The sequence below is a fragment of the Macaca fascicularis genome, chromosome 12 (assembly GCF_037993035.2).
Source record: "Macaca fascicularis isolate 582-1 chromosome 12, T2T-MFA8v1.1".
In the NCBI taxonomy this organism is placed as follows: Eukaryota; Metazoa; Chordata; class Mammalia; order Primates; family Cercopithecidae; genus Macaca; species Macaca fascicularis.
In genome coordinates, this window is record NC_088386.1 from 461,718 (window position 1) to 484,283 (window position 22,566).

At 48.2% G+C, this 22,566-nt stretch overlaps 1 protein-coding gene and 1 long non-coding RNA gene across 2 annotated transcripts; one reads left to right on the plus strand and one right to left on the minus strand.

The window, feature by feature from the left end:
- Positions 1-8,031: 8,031 nt before the first annotated feature.
- LOC135966490 (uncharacterized) lies at positions 8,032-14,589 on the minus strand. Its single transcript, XR_010579803.2, has 2 exons — positions 10,973-14,589; positions 8,032-8,761 (listed from the first exon to the last, which is right to left on the minus strand). It is a non-coding gene; the product is annotated as an uncharacterized lncRNA (long non-coding RNA).
- A 138-nt stretch (positions 14,590-14,727) lies between these two features.
- On the plus strand, positions 14,728-21,859 carry TUBA3E (tubulin alpha 3e). The gene is made up of 5 exons (XM_045397776.2): positions 14,728-14,809; positions 17,096-17,318; positions 18,240-18,388; positions 19,008-19,688; positions 21,477-21,859. Exons 1-5 carry the CDS (start codon positions 14,807-14,809, stop codon positions 21,771-21,773), a joined length of 1,353 nt encoding a protein of 450 aa, XP_045253711.1. The 5' UTR covers positions 14,728-14,806; the 3' UTR covers positions 21,774-21,859.
- The last annotated feature ends 707 nt before the right edge of the window (positions 21,860-22,566 follow it).

Genomic DNA, 22,566 nt, shown 5'->3' on the forward strand with positions numbered 1-22,566 from the left:
CAGCTGCCATTGAGTCCTCTGTGCTTTTTCTTTGCACCAGCTTGTCCTGAACCTGCACGTTTAAATTGAACCAACACAGCCAGAAACCCAAACCAAGTGGCTGACAGCAAGTATGTATAAGCCTGGGACCCATCAGCTTAGCCAAGACAATCTCCTCTGTCCCAGCCTCTGAATTCCTCCCATTGTATTACAGTTCTTTTTTCTTTCTAGTCCAGGTTTCTCATCCTGATTTGGCTCCGCTCACACTCCTGGACATATGAACTGATTTTTTACTGGCTTTAACTCAACTAATGAAGGATTTGCCTCCTGGGCCACCCGTTGGTCTTCCTGAACTTACTTCAGGTCCTTGAATGCTTTATGACCCTACCTTAAAGCAAAATCCTCATACTTGTGTACCTGGCTGGCACTCAGATGCTCCAACGCTGAAGTCCTCTAGGGCAGGGGAGAGTTCAGAGAGGACATGGAGAGGAGAATCCAGTTACAGAACGGCCTTTGGGCACTTCCAGCAATGGATCTCCTAAGCAGGTTGTTCTTATCCTCTAGCAGGAGTGTTATATTGAGGAATTTGAAGGAAAGTTTGTCTAGCAAGAACTATCTGCTCTAGTCATCATTAATGGACTATATTGGGCAAGCGGTCATTTGACCAAATTCTGGTATGTAAGGTGAATTCCTTTCTATTCAACTCAATAAGTCATTCTATCCTAGGGGACTCCAAAAGGTTTTGTACAAACCTACATTATCATACACTAATCAGTCCCCAACAGTGAGTTTCTGTGTTGGGTAATTCCAATAAATGTATCTGTACTTCTGGATTTTTTTTTCCGTAGTTCCCAGAATTTTGTCTCCATTACCCATGCGTTGTGAATTCCTGGAGAGGTTAACGTTCTCGTCATCACCTCCAGCCGTGACTTCCAAACACTGCTGAATCATTCTCTGCTCCATGCTTGCTGTTACTCCTTATTATTCACACCTTGGCACTGAGTGAACATAGATCCAACCCCTTTCCATTATTTTTACAAAGAAACAAATTACTCAGGGTCTTTGCCGCAGTTTTAGGCAGGTAGAAGGAGTTACAGGCAGCACAGAATGCACCATAACATTGGACATATCCATTTCTTAAGGTTCTCATGGAAATTGTCTGCACGTGGCTTGGGTATCTCTTTCAAAAAGTCTCTTCTTTCTTTTATATTTTCTCTGGTTCCCATATTCCTGTGTTTTTCTAATTGAGAGCAGTTGAGCTCTTTCTTTTATGTCCTGTTCTTTTCTAACCAATGCTCTCAGTGACTCAGCTGCTATTCTCAAGTGGTTTGTTAACATATTTTGCTAATTAAGTCAGTTGTTTCCATGAGAGCTGACTTCTAGTATGATTTTTTAATAGAACATAAACATAAAAGTATTTATTGTTACTAGGGTAGTCATTCACCCAAACAGATGTAAACACAGATCTTTCTTTTACCTAACTCTGAAGGTATTTTGCTTTTTTTTTTTTTTTTTTTTGAGACAGAGTCTCGCTGTGTCACCCAGGCTGGAGTGCAGTGGCAAGATCTCGGCTCACTGCAACCTCTGCCTCCTGGGTTTGTGTGATTCTCCCGCCTTAGCCTCCTGAGTAGCTGGGATTACAGGTGCATGCCACTACGCCCAGCTAATTTTTGTATTTTTAGTAGAGATGGGGTTTCACCATGTTGGTCAGGCTGGTCTTGAACTCCTGATATTGTGATCTGCCCGCCTCGGCCTCCCAAAGTGCTGAGATTACAGGCGTGAGCCACTGTGCCCGGCCCTGCCATTTTTTTATTTTTTAGAAATATACTCCAGTCTGGGCATTCACTGTATCCTCGGCAGAAGTATATTTACAGGTCACCCCACACCTCCCTCCAGGGCCCTTGAGAAGGAGCACCTGGCAAACGGACTCTGAGCTGAGCATCTCATATCTGAAGCCTTAGTGATAAATAGGAAAATTCCCCATTTGTCATCAGTGTCATCCTGTACACTAAGAATTAGGCAGAGATGTATATAAATTCATTAGCCTAATAAGTGAAACCAAGTTAACCAGTGATTGAAATAGTCTTTTTTCTCACCCTCCACACCGATGTTCAGGCCACTCTGTGCCTCTGGAAGCTAGTGGGACACAGAGTTTAGTCAGAGGGCATCATGAACTTGGAGTTTGGAAATAGGAAAAGCAGTGGACATTTTATTTTGGTTATTGTAAGTAATAAAAATAGGCAGAGTTTAATAGGCCTGCCTGTTAGTTCAAAACACCCGTGTGATTTGTAGCTTTAAGCATTTAGATTTTTTCCCCTTGAGTGTTTTGAGAAATCTGACCTTTATGATTGATGAGGGGCTGCTGTGTCTTTCTGAATCATGATTCTTTCCAAGGCTTCCCTTCTCTGTTCTTGAAGCTTTTTATTATTGTTATTATTATTGTCATTATTATATATATTTTGAGACAGAGTTTCACGTTTGTTGCCCAGGCTGGAGTACAATGGCCCAATCTTGGCTCACTGCAACCTCCGCTTTCCGGGTCCAAAAGATTCTCCTGCTTCAGCCTCCCAAAGAGCCGGGATTACAGGCACCCACCACCAGGCCCAGCTAATTTTTGTGTTTTTAATAGAGACTGGGTTTCACTATGTTGGCCAGGCTGGCCTCGAACTCCTGACCTCAGGTGATCCACCTGCCTTGGCCTCCCAAAGTGCTGGGATTACAGGTGTGAGCCACCATGCCCAGCCTCGAAGCTTCTTTAAGTGCTAGTAAATATAGATTAAATGAATGAATGGTAGGCAAACAAAAAAATTTGAGAAAGAAGACAGAAGGAAAAAGGAAGAAGAGACAGAGAGAGGAAAATGGAGGAGACAGGCAGAGGAGAGAGAGAAAGAGAGAGAGTGAGAAAGAGAACTGATTGTTGTAATAATTTTATTAAGAAACATTATCTAGAATCATTAGCATCACCCAACAGAAATGTGTTATTTAAGGGGAACACTCAACCCACCAGCAATGAAGAGCAGCTGGGACACTCAGATTGACACTCCATATCATAAACTAGGTCAATATATTTTATTAAGATTATTTGATTAATAAGAGAAGTAGCTTTCCTGTTTAGATTTTGGGGAGATAGTGCAAAACAAATGCCAACGTTTACTGTCCATTCAAGCCCTGTGCTCCTATGTTTTAATTTTAGTGGGAAAAGGGAAAAATGATTCTTAGTGGTGACATTCCTCATTTCTATGATAACATTCTCTCAAAGTTCTCACAGTACGATCATATGGTTTTAAAGACCCATTGATTAAATACTTTCATCTGAAACTAGAACTAGAAAATATTTACGGAGAACTAAACCAACTGGTAATTTTATCCTCATCATTTTCATTTCCATCATCCTTTCCCTTCTTCAAAACCTTACCAAATGGCAAACGTACAAAAGAACCATGTCTAACCACAGGTTTTAATTCAAGGAAGATAGAAATTTCCTCTCCCAAATAAACCCCAAAATAATGAAGCCAGTAATTCAATAAAGGAAAGAAAAATAATGTGTTCTTGAAGGAAAGTTGCCTGCTAATGGGTCACCACGGTTTTCAGTCTAAGCTGCCCCCAAGCCTTGATAGTGGCCAAGAGGACTGATGTCCCAGAGAGCTTCCAGAAGAGGAGTCGCCGGGCACATTCGCTTTCTTCCCTGCTCCATGGTCGTATCTGGTATGGTCACCAGTGAAAATCAGGCCTTCAGCTGGCTTTGAACGGTGTGAGCTTAGCCCTGTTTCAGCTGAGACAGGCACTGAGAGGCGTAACTGTGGCTCTCCATCTAGTCCACATCAATCAGTGAATTGGCTTTGTCTTAGGCACCTTTCAGAACAGATAAGAAGCAGTCTTTAGAATGTCAGCACAACTAAGGGGTGCAGGTGGTCAGACCTCCGGGGGGGCATATGACTAAGCTTTCATTTCTGAACAATTGTGGTAACAACAATTTCAGAAAGTGCTATTTCTGGAGCTTTTACTTCTGACTCGAATATTTTGCCAAGAATTCACCTGCATCTTCATAGCCAATGGTCCTCGTTTACAAGAATGATGATCACTATTATCACCATTATTCAGAAGAGGCAACTGAGGCTCTGTCAGGCAGGTTAATCACTGTACCCAGGTTGAACAGGGCACATCCATGGCAGAGCTATAGTGTAGAATCGACCTGTATGCTGAAAGTGCCCGTGTTGTTAACTGCTATGCAAAATAATGTATTTATTAAAGCGAAGCCATTTTTAAATCAGGGAGGAATATATACATTTATGGTCCATAAAACTTAGAAGTGTTTACCTATTGTTTCTTGACTTTTGCTCTAGGGTAGAATCAAGGACACTGGCTCTGAGGACGGCCCTCCAGCTTGTTGTCAATCCTGTCTGTAGCCACTCCTCCACCCTCTGCCACAACCGCCCTCAGCTCTTTATATTCCAGCATACTTTGTGCCTTTGTTTAAACTGCACCATCAGGCTGGGCACGGTGGCTCATGCCTGTAATCCCAGCACTTTGGGAGGCCGAGATGGGTGGATCACGAGTTCAGGAGATCGAGACCATCCTGGCTAATCCGGTGAAACCCTGTCTCTACTAAAAATACAAAAAATTAGCTGGGCGAGGTGGTGGGCGCCTGTAGTCCCAGCTACACGGGAGGCTGAGGCAGGAGAATGGCGTGAACCCGGGAGGCAGAGCTTGCAGTGAGCTGAGATCGGGCCACTGCACTCCAGCCTGGGCGACAGAGCGAGACTCCGTCTCAAAAAAATAAAAAATAAAAAACTGCACCATCTGCCTTAAATATCCTCCTCCTGTTTCACCAGCCCAAATCCTGCTCATTCCTTACAGTCTGGCTCAGTTGTCACCTTCACTCAGAAACTGGGAACTAGAAGAAAGCTGAAGGATGGTTGTTTGAGTTGTGAACCTAGCATGTGTTTTGGTAAATTTGACACAGGTGTGAGTGAAGTTATACTGCATTAGAGAATCCTTTTGTTTGCTAAGTGAGGGCAGACAGTTCTGATTTGCCGTATCCACTGTGATTCTCCAAGAACAGAAGAGGATTTCTCTCTAGAATGGAGAAAGCGGGGCTGCAAAAGCTGCCATTCCAACTGCAAAATCTGTAATTTCATTATATGCTAGATGAAATGTAAGTGGGAGGGGAGCTGCCATGTTCCTACATATAAATGGGAAGAGTACTAAGAATGTTTAATAAATAAGTCTTTGATCCCTCTTGAAATTGTTGATATTCTGCTCCTCTTTTTGCAGTTTGGGTTTGTTAGAATTAATTGATCAATGGCATGTCAGGTTTCTATGCCTTCTATAAGGAAAAGGAATAAGCTGTACATGCATCTGTGGGTAATGTAGTGTTGGTTATCACATTAGGCAGCTTCAGTGCAGTCACAATCCCTCCAAATCCCAGTGACTTAACCAAAACCACATACTTGTGGCTTGGCTTTGCACATTACCAGTAGCTCCTCATCTAGGCAGCTCTGCCTGATCAGTCTCATTGAAAGTTGAGAGGTGCTCGTTCTGGGGACTAGGCTAAAGGAGCAGCCCTTATTTGAGATACATGGTCAAATGAAAACAGTCACGAAGGCAGGGTCCCTCCCCACCTCTCCACATCCCTGTCTTGTCTGGAACTGCTTTGGGTAATGCTTAGCCAGGACCAGCACATTATACAAGGCAATGTCCACGTGCTGGGATCAGCAAGGAGGAGCTTTCTGTCTCAGGGTTAAGAGTAAAGACTAACCCAGCACCACCTCGAGGGCTTCAGGCTCACTTTCTGTTTGCTCGAAGTCTGCGATGTGCTCATGAAGTCTGCAGTCCTCTCAGGCTTCAGGAACAGCGTCCTTGAGCTGAGCTTCCAGCTACAAAACGAAGATGCACTTGTCATTAACAGAAAGAAAGCACAGTGCAGGCCTCAGCCGAAGCAGTTGGTTAGTAATAAAACAAGTTTAAATTCTAATTTAAGAAAGAATACTGATTTGTGCAAACAAGTACTTCTGATTTCTGTAGAACACTGATTCATGTTTTAAATGGACAATTTCAAACGCACACAGAAGAAGAGAGAGTAATGAACCTCCTCCTGTGCCTGGCACCCAGCTTTGACAGTGAGGAGAAGACCTTTTTTTTTTCTTTTTTCAGACAAGAGTCTTCCTCTGTCACCCAGGCTGGAGTGCAGTGGTGTGATCTCAGCTCACTGCAACCTCCACCTCCTGGGTTCAAGCGATTCTCATGCCTCAACCTCCAGTTTAGCTGGGATTACAGGCACATACCACCTCACCCGGCTAGTTTTTGTATATTTTTTAGTAGAGATGGGGTTTCACCATGTTGGCCAGGCTGATCTCAAACTCCTCACCTCAGGTGATCCGCCCACCTCAGCCTCCCAAAGTGCTGGGATTACAGGCAAGCCACCGTATTTGGCTGACAGCGAGCAACTTGAGCTGAGCTTGCTTCATCTCTGCCTACACACAAACCATTTGAGAGCAAATCCCAGGCAACGTATCACCTTATCCGTATGTGGAATGGTAATCCTTAGTTAGGGGTTTCATTAATTTGAGTTGTAACTGGCTACAACTTCAAATATATTTGGGTTGCAAAATAAACTAAGAAGAAAACAAACAGATATCCTGTGGCTAAACAGCAAAGAGCCCTGAACTTCAGCATGTGCTTCCAGGCCTTCTCATTTGTGGGATTCATTAAGTAAATTTTAACAGAATTTTTTTGAGACAGATTCTCACTCTGTCGCCCAGGCTGGAGTATAGCAGCACAATCTCGGCTCACTGCAACCTCCACCTTCCAGGCTCAAGCGATCCTCCCACTCAGCCTCCCGAGTAGCTCATACTAGATGTGCACGCCACCACACTTGGCTACTTTTTTGTATTTCAGGTAGAGATGGGGTTTCACTACGTTGCCCAGACAGGTCTTGAACTCCTGAGCTCAAGTGATCTGCCCACCTTGGCCTCCCAAAGTGCTGGGATTAGAGATGTGAGCCACTGCCCCTGGCCTTTAATCAAATTTTAAAGTAAGCATTGCTTAAAACATGTCACTCACCAACAGCAGAACATTCAGAATACCCAGGGCAGCAGTTCTCGAAGTGTGGGCTGAGAACCCTGGGATCCTGAGACATTGTCAGAGAATGAATACCCTCTACTTACTGAAAAGGGAATTTTTAAAACTTAGCACCCAGGAACCTCTTTTAATAATTAATTAGTTATCTGTGGGAACCAGGAGTTCTTCATGTACTTCATCCAGAACAGTGTATCAAAACAGATGGAATGCAGAAACAGACATGAGAACCCAAGCGTGTTCTATTAAGCCAGATATTAAAGAAACACTAAAAAATGTAAAAATGTGGCTGGGTGCAGTGGCTCACGCCTGTAATCCCAGCACTTTGGGAGGCTGAGGAGGGCAGCTCACCTGAGGTCGGGAGTTTGAGACCAGCCTGGCCAACATGGTGAAACCCTGTCTCTACTAAAAATACAAAAATTAGCCGGGCATGGTAGTGCATGTCTGTATTCCCAGCTACTCAAGAGGCTGAGGCACAAGAATCGCTTGAACCTGGGAGGTAAAGGCTGCAGTGAGCCGAGATTGCACGACTGCACTCCAGCCTAAGTGACAGAGCGAGACTCCATCTTAAAATAAATAAATAAATAATGTAAAAATGCCATTCTTCTCACTAGATTTTTAAAGAAATAGTTACTTTTCTTTACAAATGTTATGTTAACACGTAATGGGTTTTTATTGTATTGAAAGAATTCTCAGTTTTGATTTCTGCCATGGTGCATATTGAGAGCTGTAATCTACATAAGTAGACGCTCTTTGGGATTGCCAGTGATTTGTAAGAGTGTAAAGGAGTGCTAAGACCAAGACGCTTCAGTAGCACTGGTCCAAAGCAAGTGCTTGAAGTGTCCTAGACTATGATTTGCCTTACTACTGCCATTGGCCCTTTATGGACTGCAGGTTCTCTTATTCAATTAAGCCGGGCCATATCACAGCTTAGCATAAATCCCCTCTACTTACTTAAAAAGGAATTTTTAAAACTTAGGAATAGGAACCTCTTTTAATAATTTCACAAATAGATATTGAGGGATGAGCACAAAATACATGCTTGGCAGATCAACTTACTTGGGTTCACATACAACTTAAGATCCATTTTAAAGTAATTTACATAATGCAGCCCAAGTTCTCAAAGATGTTTTATTAAGGTCATACAAAAGTCCAATTAGTACCATCGCTGAAATATCTAAACAGTTTCCTCCTTTTTTTTTTTTGAGACAGAGTTTTGCTCTTGTTGCCCAGGCTGGAGTGCAGTGGCGTAATCTTGGCTCATTGCAACATTGCAACCTCCGCCTCCCAGGTTCAAGCAATTCTCCTCCCTCAGCCTCCCAATAGCTAGGATTACAGGTGCCCACCACCATGCCTGGTTAATTTTTGCATTTTTAATAGAGACGGGGTTTCACCATATTGCCCAGGCTGGTCTGAAACTCCTGACCTCAGGCCATCCGCCGGCCTCGACCTCCCAAAGTGCTGGGACAGAAAGAGGAGCTTTCCAGCTTCTTGGATCTTCAGATCTCCTGCCACATCACGTCAACTTGCTGCGTGGCTACTTCCATCTCCTCCTCCTTTCCCACACCTTCTGTTTCTGGGAGCAGAGCTCTGCAATGAGCTCACTGAGCTCCCGGAAGTCCTGCGGGGCCAGCCTCTGCTGCTGATGGGCATCTTTCAGTTCTTGGGCCTAGGATTTCAATCTCTCTGAAGCTTCAACCAATTCCTGAAAAAAAAGTATAGATGTTTTATGTTTGCTTAACAAAGGCCTGGAAGGCTGGACGTTTAGTCTTACACTATATTGAAGAGTTACAAGTGACAGCCAATGCTGGTTACAGATGAAAGTCACAGACGGGAAAAATACCCTGCTTGGGAAAAGCCCTGTGCTCGCCTCACCCCAGCCAAGCAGGCAATGGGAAGACCACCTGGGCTCGGGTGCTGAGCACCAACCCCACACCAAGAAGGACCCTGCACTGCATGGAGTAGCTTCCAGCAGGACAGCTGGCTCTGTAACGTCAACCTCTGCCTGATGTCATCTACACAGCTGCAAAGGTGAATAAAACATCTGGGCATTCAATCTAGTTACTTAAACATTAGCAGAAGCAGAAGAAAACATGTAGGCAAAGTGCTGAAGATTTAAATCAGACCAGGCACTGTGGCTCATGCCGGTCATCCCACCACTTTGGGAAGCTGAGGTGGGAGGATCACGTGAGCCCAGGAGTTCAAGACCAGCGCCTGGGCAAAATAGTGAGGCCTCATCTCTTAAAAAACTAAAAAAGACAGAAAAGAAATTTAAGAAGAAAGACATTTAAATCAAAGTCTCCCTGGGTGGAGGGCCACAAGTAGGACTTACCATGAGTTCAGCTGCACTGACAACCCAACCTCACCACTTGCTGCCCTGATGACTCTGACCTCCCTGCAGCCGATTGGGCCAAGAATCTGGCTGTGTAGTCACTGTCACACCTGTCGGACTAAGACTGGAGGTGACAAGACCTGGAGCAAGCTGGCAGGGTGGCTCCCACTGTAGCAGGACGAGCCACAGACAAAACTCCTGAGACACCGGATTAAAGAAGGAAGAGGTTTTTTATTTGGCCGGGAGCGTCGGCAGACTTGCTTCTTAAGAGCCAAGCTCCCTGAGAAAGAAATACTTGGCCTCTTTAAAGGCTTACAACTCTAAGGGGTCCACGTGAAAGGGTCGTGATAAATCGAGCAAGCGTGGGAAACGTGAGTGGGGGCTACATACATCAGCTAACAGAACAGAAAGTTTTACAATGCTTTTCTCATACAGTGTCTGGAATTTACAGATAACACAAATAGTTTAGGCCAGGGGTTGATGTTATTATTATTACTTTGTTTAACTCCTAGGACTGGGTGGTGGTGCCAAGGTTGTCTGGCTATTTATCTTACTTTTGTTTCTTTCTCTTTACTCCTGTCTTGTGAACTAGGCAAGGTCGGGGGACGAGGGAAGCAGGAGTAGTAGTGGTCTCCTTCCTTACCATATGGGGAGGAAAGGGCTCCCCAGGCCTCTCTTGGTCCGGCTCAGAGTCACTGTGACTGTGTCAAGCAACGAGACGCCGCACAGCCCGCACTGCACTCCCAGACAAGTCATGCAGGGGGATGATACCACGGATGATCTTAAAAAGCAATTTGGGCTTAAAATCTGGCACATTTTAGAGGACAGATCACAAACTACATGTCCAAGGACTTCAGTGTATAAATGAATGTATTTTAGAAAACAGAGCCCATGCAGTGAGCTGAGATTGCAGGACTGCAGCCTGGTGACAGAGAGACACTCTGTCTCAAAAAAAAAAAAAAAAAAGAAAGAAAGAAAGAAAAAGAAAAGAAAAAAGAACCTAATTGTGTTATTATATACTTAATAGCATTTGAATATAAAGTTCACATATCTTACTAAAAACCAAATTTGTAAAGGAGTTATGGGGAAATCAGCCACATTTTAACAAATGTCCTCTTTTGCAGTTCCCTGTCGTTGCTAAGATGCCCCTTCTAAGAGCAGGGGGCATGGTGTAGAGAGAAGGGCGAGGTCACTGGCGTCAGGCGCAGCGTGTCACTGCAGATAACACAGTACCCTCTGGACATCGTTCCTCATTCAGAATGGGCGGGGTGGGGGAGCTGCTGCTTACTCTGCGGGGCTGAACTGGAGACGGCAGATGATGACTGTGAAGTGGGTGCCTGCTGCAGGCAGCACTCTGAAAGGCACCCAGGGCAGGGAGCCAAGCCCTGCCAGCTGACATGGGCTGTGTAGCAACTGGGCACAGCAGGGGCCCTAGAACCAGGCTTGGCCCTGGTGTCCTGCAGGCAGCAGGGACAGTCCATGAGCGGGGATCCCAAGGAGGTCTTCAAACATCTGTATGAACTCAACCTTACAAAACTCTGCAAAGCCTCTGAAGCCTTTCTCACCCAGAACCAAGCTGCCTACCTTGTGCTGGTCCTCCTCCTCCTGCTGCACCGTGCGGCGCTGCTTCTCTGGCCCCCGTAGCCGCTGTGTGAGATCTTGTTGAGGCGCCGCCTTGTGTGAGATCTTGTTGAGGCGCCGCCTTGTCCTTAAGTTGTCACTCAAGGCTGTTTGAATCTGAGCAAAAGAGGAAATAATTTGTGTTCCTTTCTGTGTAGCGACTGTCTGTAAACGTTGTTAGCTGACTTACTGAAATGATTTAATAATTCACAAAACTCTTTTTTTTAGTGCTGTATACTAAATAAAATACACAAGGCAGCAATACTTAGGGGCCAGAAACACTGTTTACTACAAGTAGTTATGGAATCATAACTTACAGTACAATGGGCATGTCCAAGGCTCAATTTTTCTTTCGTCATTTACAGTAAATAGTTTGTTGCTAATTTTCTACACCCTCTACTGGGAATTTGTGTTGCTTTTATAATCAGAAAAATAAATATTGCAGTCATGTAGCATATAGTGATATTTCGGTCAACAACAGAGAGTATATATATAACAGTGGTCCCATAAAATTATAATACCGTATTTTTCCCGTAGCTTTTCTGTGTTTAGATACACAAATCCTTGCTGCACAGATCTGTAGCCAACGGGCAAATGCTATACCATGTGGCCTAGGTGTGCAGTAGGCTGCACCCCCTTCGTTGGTCTAAGTATACTCTAAGATGTTCACATCAGTGAAATTACTTGATGATGCATTGTCGAGAACGTATCCCAGCTACTGAAGGACACATGGCTGGACTGAAGAGCACCTTGTGATGCGGGCTGCAGCTGAGTTCTGCGCATGATGTGGTTGGAGCCCTGAGGAAAGGGAGGGCTATGGACTGAATGGTGTCCCCCGCTGCCAATATTAGATGCTGAAGCGCTAATCCCCAATGTGACTGTATTTGGGGACAAGGCCTGTAAGGAGATGGTGAAGGTTAAGTGAGGTCATAAGGGCGGGTCCTGATCCAATAGGATTCGTGTCCTTACAAGAGACCAGAGAGCTTGGGCGCTACCATCCTACGGGAGGACGTGGTGAGAAGGTGGCTGTGTGCAAACCAGGAAGAGGCCTCTGGGGCTTTTAGCCTCCAGAACTGTGAGAAAATGAAACCCTGTTGTTTAAGCCACTCAGTCAATGGTATTTTTTTTAGGGTGCCTGGGGCTGACTAAGACAGAAGGATTCGCCCTCCCGGGGAGAAGAGGTGGGGGCCGGTGGACTCCTCTGACTTTCCTGGCTGTCCGCAGAATTCGGTCCCTGCCCCTCCGCCTTCTGCCAAAGCATCCTTCTAAGGGCAGACCTGATCGCACTGTCCGGAGGTCCCCAAGGCCACAGAAAAGTCTCAACTCCTGGACCTCACGAGTCCCATCCCACTGGTGGAGCTCCCTGTCTCTGCTCTGCTCTCGTCTCAGGAGGGAAAGTTAAGGGCCTGCTTGGCCACTCTCTAGGGAGGTGCCACGATGGGATGCGGCATCCTAGTGATGAGCTGGGGGTAAGCCAGCACGTCTCTACTGGTGCTTTTCCCAGAACTGAATGCACACTCTTAAATGATCTTTAGGAATGGAAGAATCAAACCGCGAAGAATCACACGCCTGTAGTCCCAGCCTACAAGGAAGGCTGAGGCTTGGGGATCACTTCAATCCAGGAATTTGAGTCCAGCCTGGTCAACATAGTGAGAACCAGTGTCAGAAAAACAAATAAATTAAAAGGAAGTATCAGGTGATTGTTCCAAACTCCTCCAAAATGGGTATTAGGTCCCCACTCTGCTCTTCCTGGAACAGGGGTGTGACTTCCCCTTTCCTGTTGGCCCACTCCTTCCCACTAAATTGATGAGAAAAGAAAAAGCATTCATAGCACTTTGAGTTATGTGAGGTGTGCAGAATTTATCAGGCCCAAAAAGACAGGATATGGACTTCAGTCACACCCCTCATACCCATGTCTCAGGTGACTGTTTAAAGGCATTTTGTTTCTGACTAGCTTAACCCATTATCTTCCTGTTCCTGGAATTTGTGACAATGTAGACAATATAGAGACAATAAACAGCTTTTTTTTTTTTTTTTTTTTTTTTTTGAGATGGAGTCTCACTCTGTTGCCCAGGCTGGACTGCAATGGTGTGATCTTGGCTCACTGCAAACTCCACCTCCTGGGTTCAAGTGATTATCCTACTTCAGCCTCTCAAGTAGCTGGGACTATAGGCGCTCACCACCATGACTGACTCATTTTTGTATTTTTGGTAGAGACAGGGTTTCATCATGTTGGCCAGGCTGGTCTTGAACTCCTGACTTCAAGTGATCCTCCTGCCTCGGCCTCCCAAAGTGCTGGGATTACAGGTGTGAGCCACCACGCCCGGCCCAATAAATAGCTTATGTTATTTTAATATAAATTCCTCAGGCCAGGCCAGCCAAGGTGGGAGGATCCCTTCAGGTCAGGAGTTCAAGACCAGCCTAGGCAACACAGCAAGACTTCCTCTCTAATTTCAAAATTCTTGGTAAGTTAGGAACTGTCTCTTCTTTTCCTTTAAAAACCCACTTGTAACTGCGGCTAATTAGAGGTGTATATTAAGACAACTTGCATCTCCAGGGTTGCACTTCTCAAACTTGGCACAAATAAACTCTCTTTTTCAAGATGGCGTTTTGCTCCGTCACCCAGGCTTGAGTGCAGTGGTGTGATCTTAGCTCACTGCAACCTCTGCCTCCCAGGTTCAAGGAATTCTCCTGCCTCAGCCTCCTGAGTAGCTGGGATTACAGGCGCGTGCCACCATGCCTTGCTAATTTTATTTTATTTTTTGTAGAAACGGACAAGGTGGGTCTCACCACGTTGCCCAGGCTGGTCTCGAACTCCTGACCTGAAGCAATCCTCCTGTCATGGCCTCCCAAAGCACTGGAATTACAGGCATGAGCCGCTGTGCCTGGCCCAACCTCTCCACTTAGGCTAATTTTGCCTCCTTTCTTCTTCTTTTTTTTTTTTTTTGACGGACTCTGGCTGTGTTGCCCGGGCTGGAGTGTGCAGTGGCCTAATCTCGGCTCACTGCAACATCTGCTTCCCAGGTTCAAGCAATTCTCCTACCTCAGCCTCCCATGTAGCTAGGATTACAGGTGCCGACCACCAGCCCGGGTAATTTTGGTATTTTTAGTAGAGACGGGTTTTCACCATGTTGGCCAGGCTGGTCTCGGGGAACTGCTGACCTCGGGTGCTCCACCTGCCTCGGCCTCCCGAAGTGCTGGGATTGCAGGGTTGAGCCATCGCGCCCAGCCCGTTTTCTCCTTTTGGGTCACAAAAGGGATTGAATCCTGCCACTTCCCGGGTGCTGGGTGGGAACGGGAAGAGCAGGGTGATTGCAGCGCTGCTGTGACTTGGGTAGATGGCGGGAAGGCCTCTCAGAAGCGGCCTTGTTTGCAAAGATCTGAAAAAGGCTTGGAGAGGAGCAGGCTCGGGGCATTCAGGGAGGGGGCGGCGGCACACTGGGAGCAAGGCAATGTTCCGTGACCCACAAAAGCCGTGCAGTAGCTGTTCCAATCCCGGTCAGAAGACACCCCGGAGATGCCTCAGCACCCGCCAAGCCTTTCATGACCCCGCTGCCTTCCCGCCAATCCTGCATCCAATCAGAGAGCGTCCCCACTTCACGTGTTGAGCCATGGCCAATCAGAACTGGGACCCGGCCTTCGGCCCGCCTCCCAGGAACTCCAGGCCAATGGCAGCCTGGCAGCGGCAGGCCAATCCCGTGCAGCGCGCGCGGGCAGACGGTTGCAGTTGGCCCTCAGCAGCTGCGGCAGCCGGTTGAGGTCTGGAAGCAGCGTCGGGCTGAAGCGGCGGAGTTCGCCATGGTAAGACCCGGGTCCTTCCCGCCCCGCAGACGCCCAGGCAGACGAAGCTGGCCTCGGGCGGACGGAGGGACCTTGTTGCGGGCCTGGGCGCTGAGCTGAGAGGAAGCCGGAGAAGGACGCGGGGTCTAGTGCGGGACGGGAGGACACGGAATCGTCTCCCGGATCTGCAGGTCCCAGGGCAGGGACGGCGGCTTTTGTTTTAAATGAAGCTGCCGGTCTTCAGTCGGTGGACGGGGACCATGGACGGTGTCCCGTCCCCAGAGAGCAAACAGTGGCGTCGCCTGCTGAAGACGGAGGGCGCTGCGCCCGCTTTCCAGTCTCCACGTGGGAGTGCACGAGTCTGTGCTGCCGGCAACGACCGAGGAGCCCCAGGCGTCTTCGCTGACGGGGCTGGGGCGTGGACGTGGGTCCGATTAGGAATTAAGGCTCAGACGCAGCTGAAACGTTGCCTCGTTCGCCCAGAGGCAACGCGTTAGGCCAGGCGCGGTGGCTCACGCCTGGAATCCCAGCCCTTGGGGAGGTGGAGGCGGGTGGATCACCTGACGTCTGGAGTTCGAGACCAGCCTGACCCAACATGGCGAAACCCGGGCTCTACAAAAAAATACAAACATTCCCCGGGCGTGGTGATGTGGGGCTGTGGTTCCAGCCACTCGGGAGGCTGAGGTGGGAGGATCAGCCGAGCCTGGAAGTTTGAGACTGCAGTGAGTCCTGCTGGTGCTATTGCACTCCAGCTTGGGCCACAGAGACCCTGCCTCAAAAAAACAAAAAAAGCAACCCATTAACATAATAGATTCCCAAGTCCCAAGTCTGAATACCTGTGGTTTGTCAGTTATCCTTTTTTTTCTTTTCTTTTCTTTTTTTTTTTTTTTGACAGCACTCAACAGATGCTCTGTTGCCCAGGCTGGAGCACAGTTGCGGGATCACGGCTCCCTGCAGCCTTGAACCCCTGGGTTCCAGCAGTTCTCCTGCCTCAGCCTCCCGAGTAACTGGTACTACAGGTGTGTGCCACCACACCTGGTTAATTTGTAAATTTTTCTTTTTTTTTTTTTTTTTTTGAGATGGAGTCTGGCTCTGTCGCCCAGGCTGGAGTGCAGTGGCGCGATCTCAGCTCACTGCAAGCTCCGCCTCCTGGGTTCACGCCATTCTCCTGCCTCAGCCTCCCGAGTAGCTGGGACTACAGGCGCCCGCCACCTCGCCCGGCTAGTTTTTTTGTATTTTTTAGTAGAGACGGGGTTTCACCGTGTTCGCCATGATGGTCTCGATCTCCAGACCTCGTGATCCGCCCGTCTTGGCCTCCCAAAGTGCTGGGATTACAGGCTTGAGCCACCGCGCCCGGCCAATTTGTAAATTTTTCACAGGGACAGGGTCTCACTGTGTTATCCAGGCTGGTCTCAAGCTGGTCCCAAGCGATCCTCTCGCCTCAGCCTTCTAAAGTGCTGGGATTACAGGAATGAGCCACCACATCCAGCTTGGCAGGGTTTAAAGAAACCACCAAAGGACAGTGCAGTGTCCCAGCACTGATGATGTCTGGGAGCCATTACACCTGTAGGCTTCAAGGGGTGGAGAGAGGGAGTGGTTACAAGAAATTGAGAGGGCAACCTGCCAAAAGTGTGGCCTTAAGAGGGATTCAGGTCACCCACAGCAGTTGAGCAGGAAGGGGCCAAGGAGGGAGTACCCTGGCGTTGCTCTCCTCCAGCCCCCGGTATCCCACTGCTGCCTGCCATTGACTAAACCAGGAAGAATCCAGAGAGCAAGGAAGGCCTCTGATGCTGTTCTCAAGGGTCAGCCTCCGAGAGCACAGAGCAGATGGTGAATGATGGAGGGTAGATCTGGGGGGCAGAGAGAGGACACACACTGAGCACCTGCGCTTGGACCATGGGGACCTGAGACCTACTCTGTATTTCCTTACCCAACCCAACTACCTTATCCTTTGATCAGGACATAATCAAAAACTGCTATATATTCTTCAGAGAATTACTGTGACTGGCTATAATGTGGGGTAATTATTGACATTACATGGCTTCCAAGTTTTAAAATAACCTAATTTTTGTGTAGTGGAAAACAGGTTCTAGGGCTACCTGTAGAACTTAGTAGCTGGTATGGTTTACAGCAAGTTAGTTTTCACAGGGCTGAAGGGATCAGTCCCCTAACCCTCCTAGGAAATACCAACTGTGAAAGCACCAGATACTGAAGCACTATATAAATATTAAATTAAAATATTTGTATGCCATATAGCTTCAAGTTGCCTTGAAATGAATGGGTTCACATTTATGTTCCGGTTCACAGCGCGAGTGTATCTCTATCCACGTGGGGCAGGCAGGTGTCCAGATCGGCAATGCCTGCTGGGAACTGTACTGCCTTGAACATGGAATTCAGCCCGATGGTCAGATGCCAAGTGATAAAACCATTGGTGGCGGGGATGACTCCTTCAACACGTTCTTCAGTGAGACTGGGGCTGGCAAGCATGTGCCCAGAGCAGTGTTTGTGGACCTGGAGCCCACTGTGGTCGGTAGGTGCCTGGGCACTGGATGGCAGCTTTCCTGAGAGGGTGGGAGAGCAGTGTTAAAGTCCCGCGTGGGTTCCTTTGAATCCTCCTGCCGAAAGGATGGGATGGACAGGCATATGCCCGTGGCGTTGTTAGGAGAGAAACTGAAAGGTTCGTGATGAAAGTGTCTGTGAGACTTGGCTCCTAATCTAGGAAAACCTGACCTACAGGGAAAAGCTGCTTTGCCAGCAGTAAGATGGGCTGTGAAGGGATTCCCTTGTGGCTGCCTCAGCCCTGCTCAGATGGCCCTGCCTGCAGGGTGCAGTAGCCTTGGTTCCCTCCTGAATGCTCTGCACTCTTTTATGCTGGTGCACGAGAGTCTTGACCTGCATCTTAGGCAAAGAAGGTAAGTACAGAACAGTCATTTGCTTCCTTCAGAATAGCAGCCTGAGGTAGTTTCCAAAGACAGCTGCCAAGAGGCAGCACCTTTCAGTGGCCCCCTAGGAAATGACAGCATCACCTGAAAGCCTGTGAGACCCAGGTCATCCAGGGTGCCCTGATGGGACTGCCCTGCATAAGTCACACTGATCTGGTGACTTCCCAGGTTGTACGAGTTTTTAACTTATAGCCTTTGATGTAGCTACACGTAGGAAGGAACTGTGTACCTGCGTAGGAGTGTAAGAGCTTATTTCCTCTCACTAGGAACTGGTCGTGCTGACATGTATACCACAAGCTGAGTGTCACTTCGTAAAGTCATAAATGGCATATGCAGTTTGGTTATCACACAGAGACACTGTCTACCAGATGCTGCCACTGTTGACCTATGACTTGTAGGTCATGTACTTTGACCAGCATGTACTCTGTAGAAGTGAACAGTCCTGGAATGTGTCCATCTTGGTGAGTACAGGCCTTAAAGATTCACGGCACACACTGTCTCTTTTGTAGATGAAGTGCGCACAGGGACCTACAGGCAGCTCTTCCACCCAGAGCAGCTGATTACTGGGAAAGAAGATGCAGCCAATAATTACGCTAGAGGCCATTACACCATCGGCAAGGAGATTGTTGACCTAGTCCTGGACCGGATCCGCAAACTGGTAAGAAGAGAACGTTTCATGTGGCCATTGGCTTGCATGGGAGGGTAGTTCTTGGAAGGTGAAAGGGAGGTCATTTTATCAAAATTTAGATCAGCATGTTGGCCGGGCACGGTGACTCACACGTGTAATCCCAGCACTTTGGGAGGCTGAAGTGGGTGTATCACCTGAGGTCGGGAGTTTGAGACCAGCCTGGCTTACATGGTGAAACTCTACGTCTACTAAAAATACAAAAATTAGCTGGGTGTGGTGGTGCACATCCGTACTCCCAGCTACTTGAGAGGCTGAGGCAGGAGAATTGCTTGAACCCGGGAGGCAGAGGTTGCAGTGAGCTGAGATTGCACCACTGCACTCCAGCCTGAGCAACAGAGCAAGATTCCATCACAAACAAGCAAACAAACAAAAACCTAGACCAGCATCTTGAGTCCTACTGAGTCTGCAATGGTGATTTGTCTGTAGATCTTTGTCTGCTTTTCTTTGCTTCAAAGTGTACTACGTGTTTATTATGGATGATTTGAATCCATATCAAGTCTTCAGAGGCAAAGAGAAGTGGCCTTGGCTTGTTGGAGGTTGGTGGTGTGGCTTCCACGGCCATTGACTCATGTTGTCTGGTTTCTCTCAGGCGGATCTGTGCACGGGACTGCAGGGCTTCCTCATCTTCCACAGCTTCGGGGGCGGCACTGGCTCTGGGTTTGCATCTCTGCTCATGGAGCGGCTCTCAGTGGATTACGGCAAGAAGTCCAAGCTAGAGTTTGCCATTTACCCAGCCCCCCAGGTCTCCACGGCCGTGGTGGAGCCCTACAACTCCATCCTGACCACCCACACGACCCTGGAACATTCTGACTGCGCCTTCATGGTTGACAATGAAGCCATCTATGACATATGTCGGCGCAACCTGGACATCGAGCGTCCCACGTACACCAACCTCAATCGCCTGATTGGGCAGATTGTGTCCTCCATCACGGCCTCCCTGCGATTCGATGGGGCCCTGAATGTGGACTTGACGGAATTCCAGACCAACCTAGTGCCGTACCCCCGCATCCACTTCCCCCTGGCCACCTACGCCCCGGTCATCTCAGCCGAGAAGGCCTACCACGAGCAGCTGTCCGTGGCCGAGATCACCAATGCCTGCTTCGAGCCAGCCAATCAGATGGTCAAGTGTGACCCTCGCCATGGCAAGTACATGGCCTGCTGCATGTTGTACAGGGGGGACGTGGTCCCCAAAGACGTCAACGCGGCCATCGCCACCATCAAGACCAAGCGCACTATCCAGTTTGTGGATTGGTGCCCGACTGGATTTAAGGTATGACTGGGTGATGTGTAGGCCTTTCAGCAAGCAGCAGACGCACAAAATAACACTGTCCCTGAAGGCCCGCATCCTTTGGGGAGACTCTCCCTGTTCCATGGGCTAGGCATGTGGGCATAAAGTAGTGAACCAGAGTTGATAATTGATCCACTGAATTTTTTTTTTTTTTTTTTTTTTTTGGAGACTGTCTTGCTCTGTTGACCAGGCTGGAGTGCAGTGGTATGATCTCAGCTCACTGCAACCTCTGCCTCCTGGTTTCAAGCAATTCTCCGGCCTCACCCTCCCAAGTAGCTGGGATTACAGGTACCCACCATCACACCCGGCTAATTTTTGTATTTTTAGTAGAGACGGGGTTTCACCATGTCGGCCAAGTTGGTCTTGAACTCCTGACCTCAGGCGATCTGCCCACCTCAGCCTCCCAAAGTGCTGGGATTAAAGTTGTGAGCCACTGCGCCCAGCCCAGTGATGTCTTTTGAACTCTCTTTCTGAGTCATCACACTATATATCTGTGGTGAGATTTATTTATTTATTTTTTGAGATAGGGTCTTGCTTTGTACCCCAGGCTGGAGTACAGTAGTGTGATCCTGGCTCACTACAACCTCTGCCCTCAGGCTCAAGTGATTCTCTCACCTCAGCCTCCTGAGTAGCTGGGACCACAGACATGCACCACCATGCCCGGGAAATTTTTTTTTTTTTTTTTGAGGCAGTCTTGCTTTGTCACCCAGGTTGGAATGCAGTGGCACGATCTTGGCTCACTGCATCCTCCACCTCCCAGGTTCAAGAACTTCTCTGCCTCCACCTCCCAAGTAGCTGGGATTACAGGCACCTGCTAATTTTTGTATTTTTGGTAGAGATGGGATTTTGCCATGTTGGCCAGGCTGGTTTCGAACTCCTGGCCTCAGGTGATCCACCTGCCTTAGCCTCCCAAGTGCTGGATTACAGGCATGAGCCACTGCACCCAGCTAATATTTGTATTTTTAGTAGAGATGGGGTTTCGCCATGTTGGCCAGGCTGGTCTCAAACCCCTGGCCTCACGTGATCTGCCCGCCTCAGTCTCCCAAAGTGCTGGGGTCACAGGCTTGAGCCACCACACCTGGCCTGATGTTGTCATTTATAGAACAAGTGTGCTGATCCCTGCTCTAGTTGACCCTGTGCACTGCTGCCAGGACCTCAGGTCATGTTAATCCTGAGTTCTGAAACTTGGAATGCTTCCCCTTTGGTTACCACCTTGGAATGCCACCCCCTACTTAGGCAGGCACATGGACCACTTCGACCACTTCCTGATGCTGCGGTAGCAGCATTCATATGACTCTTGACCCATGATCAGCTACCTTTGCATATCCACAGTGGCTTGTTTTGTGGGTCAGAAGTGGGTATGATGTTCCTTGTGATAGCATGGGGAAGAGTTGTGTACTCTGAATCTATCCGGGTGGAAGAAGTTTAGCTACAGAATTTAATTGTAATCTACAAAGAAGACAAGCAGCATACATTTTCAGAGGGAAGACTGTCTTCACCTGGGCACCTATCACATGTCACAGGTACTAGGACACAGCCCTTCAGGTAGCCTAGGATCCCACCAGGGTGGCTACCTCCAAGGTTCCTGTCTCTGTTCTCCATCTGGGACTATCACCCTGCCTGGCGCAGAGAAGGGCTTAGTGATGTTTGTGAGGTGAACTGAGTATCCTCCTTGTCACCCACAGGGTGTCTTCTGTTTGAGGAAAAGTAGCTACCATTTCTAGGTTTGATATAAGCTTCACAGACTGCTTTCTTTCCCTTCTCCGGCAGGTGGGCATTAACTACCAGCCCCCCACAGTGGTCCCCGGGGGAGACCTGGCCAAGGTGCAGCGGGCCGTGTGCATGCTGAGCAACACCACGGCCATCGCGGAGGCCTGGGCCCGCCTGGACCATAAGTTCGATCTCATGTATGCCAAGCGGGCCTTTGTGCACTGGTACGTGGGCGAAGGCATGGAAGAGGGAGAGTTCTCTGAGGCCCGAGAGGACCTAGCAGCTTTGGAGAAGGATTATGAAGAGGTGGGCGTGGATTCCGTGGAAGCTGAGGCTGAAGAAGGCGAAGAATACTGAGGGGAGGGTGTGGTGAGTTCTCCCCTGCCACCCCCAGGATGGCTGCTTTCAAGTTGTTTGCAATTAAAGGTTCTGTACAAAACCAAGACCTCTGTGTGTCATGCAGCTTAGTTCTGCCTTACAGGAGCTGGTGGGACCCCAGAGACTGCATGGACAGCAGAGGGGCGCCAGCCTGCCCTGCTGGCGTGGGGTTGGGTGCAGCAGGACTGTACATACTTAAGCAGCTGCCACAGAAGTAAACTGACCAGGGGAAAACAGTGTTTCTTCAAAGCCAAGCGTTCAAAGTATAGATTTCCTAAATTCTAGGAAAGCAGAGTCAGGGTTTTCAATTGAATTTGCGAGTTTTCGGGCTTCTTTATTGATGGGTCATGCTGGCTAAAAGGAAGACACTAGAAGTGAAGTGTTGGAGGTCTGTGGATGGGGCTTGTCCGTGAAGTCTCTAAAGCTGTGGGTCAAATGTGTAAGGTCAGGACATTTTAGAGGGGGAAAGGGTATTAACCAAGTTCTGCACAGCATTCATGACCCACAGAAGGTCACAACACATCCATGCTGACCCCGGTGCTCCTCCTTAACCTGGAGGGCAGCATTCGCCCTCTCTGCACACACACAACCACCCTGTCCCTCAGCACTGTCAGCTGTCTTGGTAGAAAACCTCCCATGAGGTGGGAGATCGAGACCATCCTGGCTAACACGGTGAAACCCCGTCTCTACTAAAAATACAACAAAATTAGCCGGGCGTGGTGGCGGGCACCTGTAGTCCCAGTTACTCAGGAGGCTGAGGCAGGAGAAAGGC

Coding starts and splice junctions, on each gene's coding strand:
- TUBA3E (XM_045397776.2), top strand. Junction 17,319..18,239: donor CCTGGAGCCCACTGTGGTCG/GTAGGTGCCTGG, acceptor TCTCTTTTGTAG/ATGAAGTGCGCACAGGGACC. Junction 19,689..21,476: donor GGTGCCCGACTGGATTTAAG/GTATGACTGGGT, acceptor CTTCTCCGGCAG/GTGGGCATTAACTACCAGCC.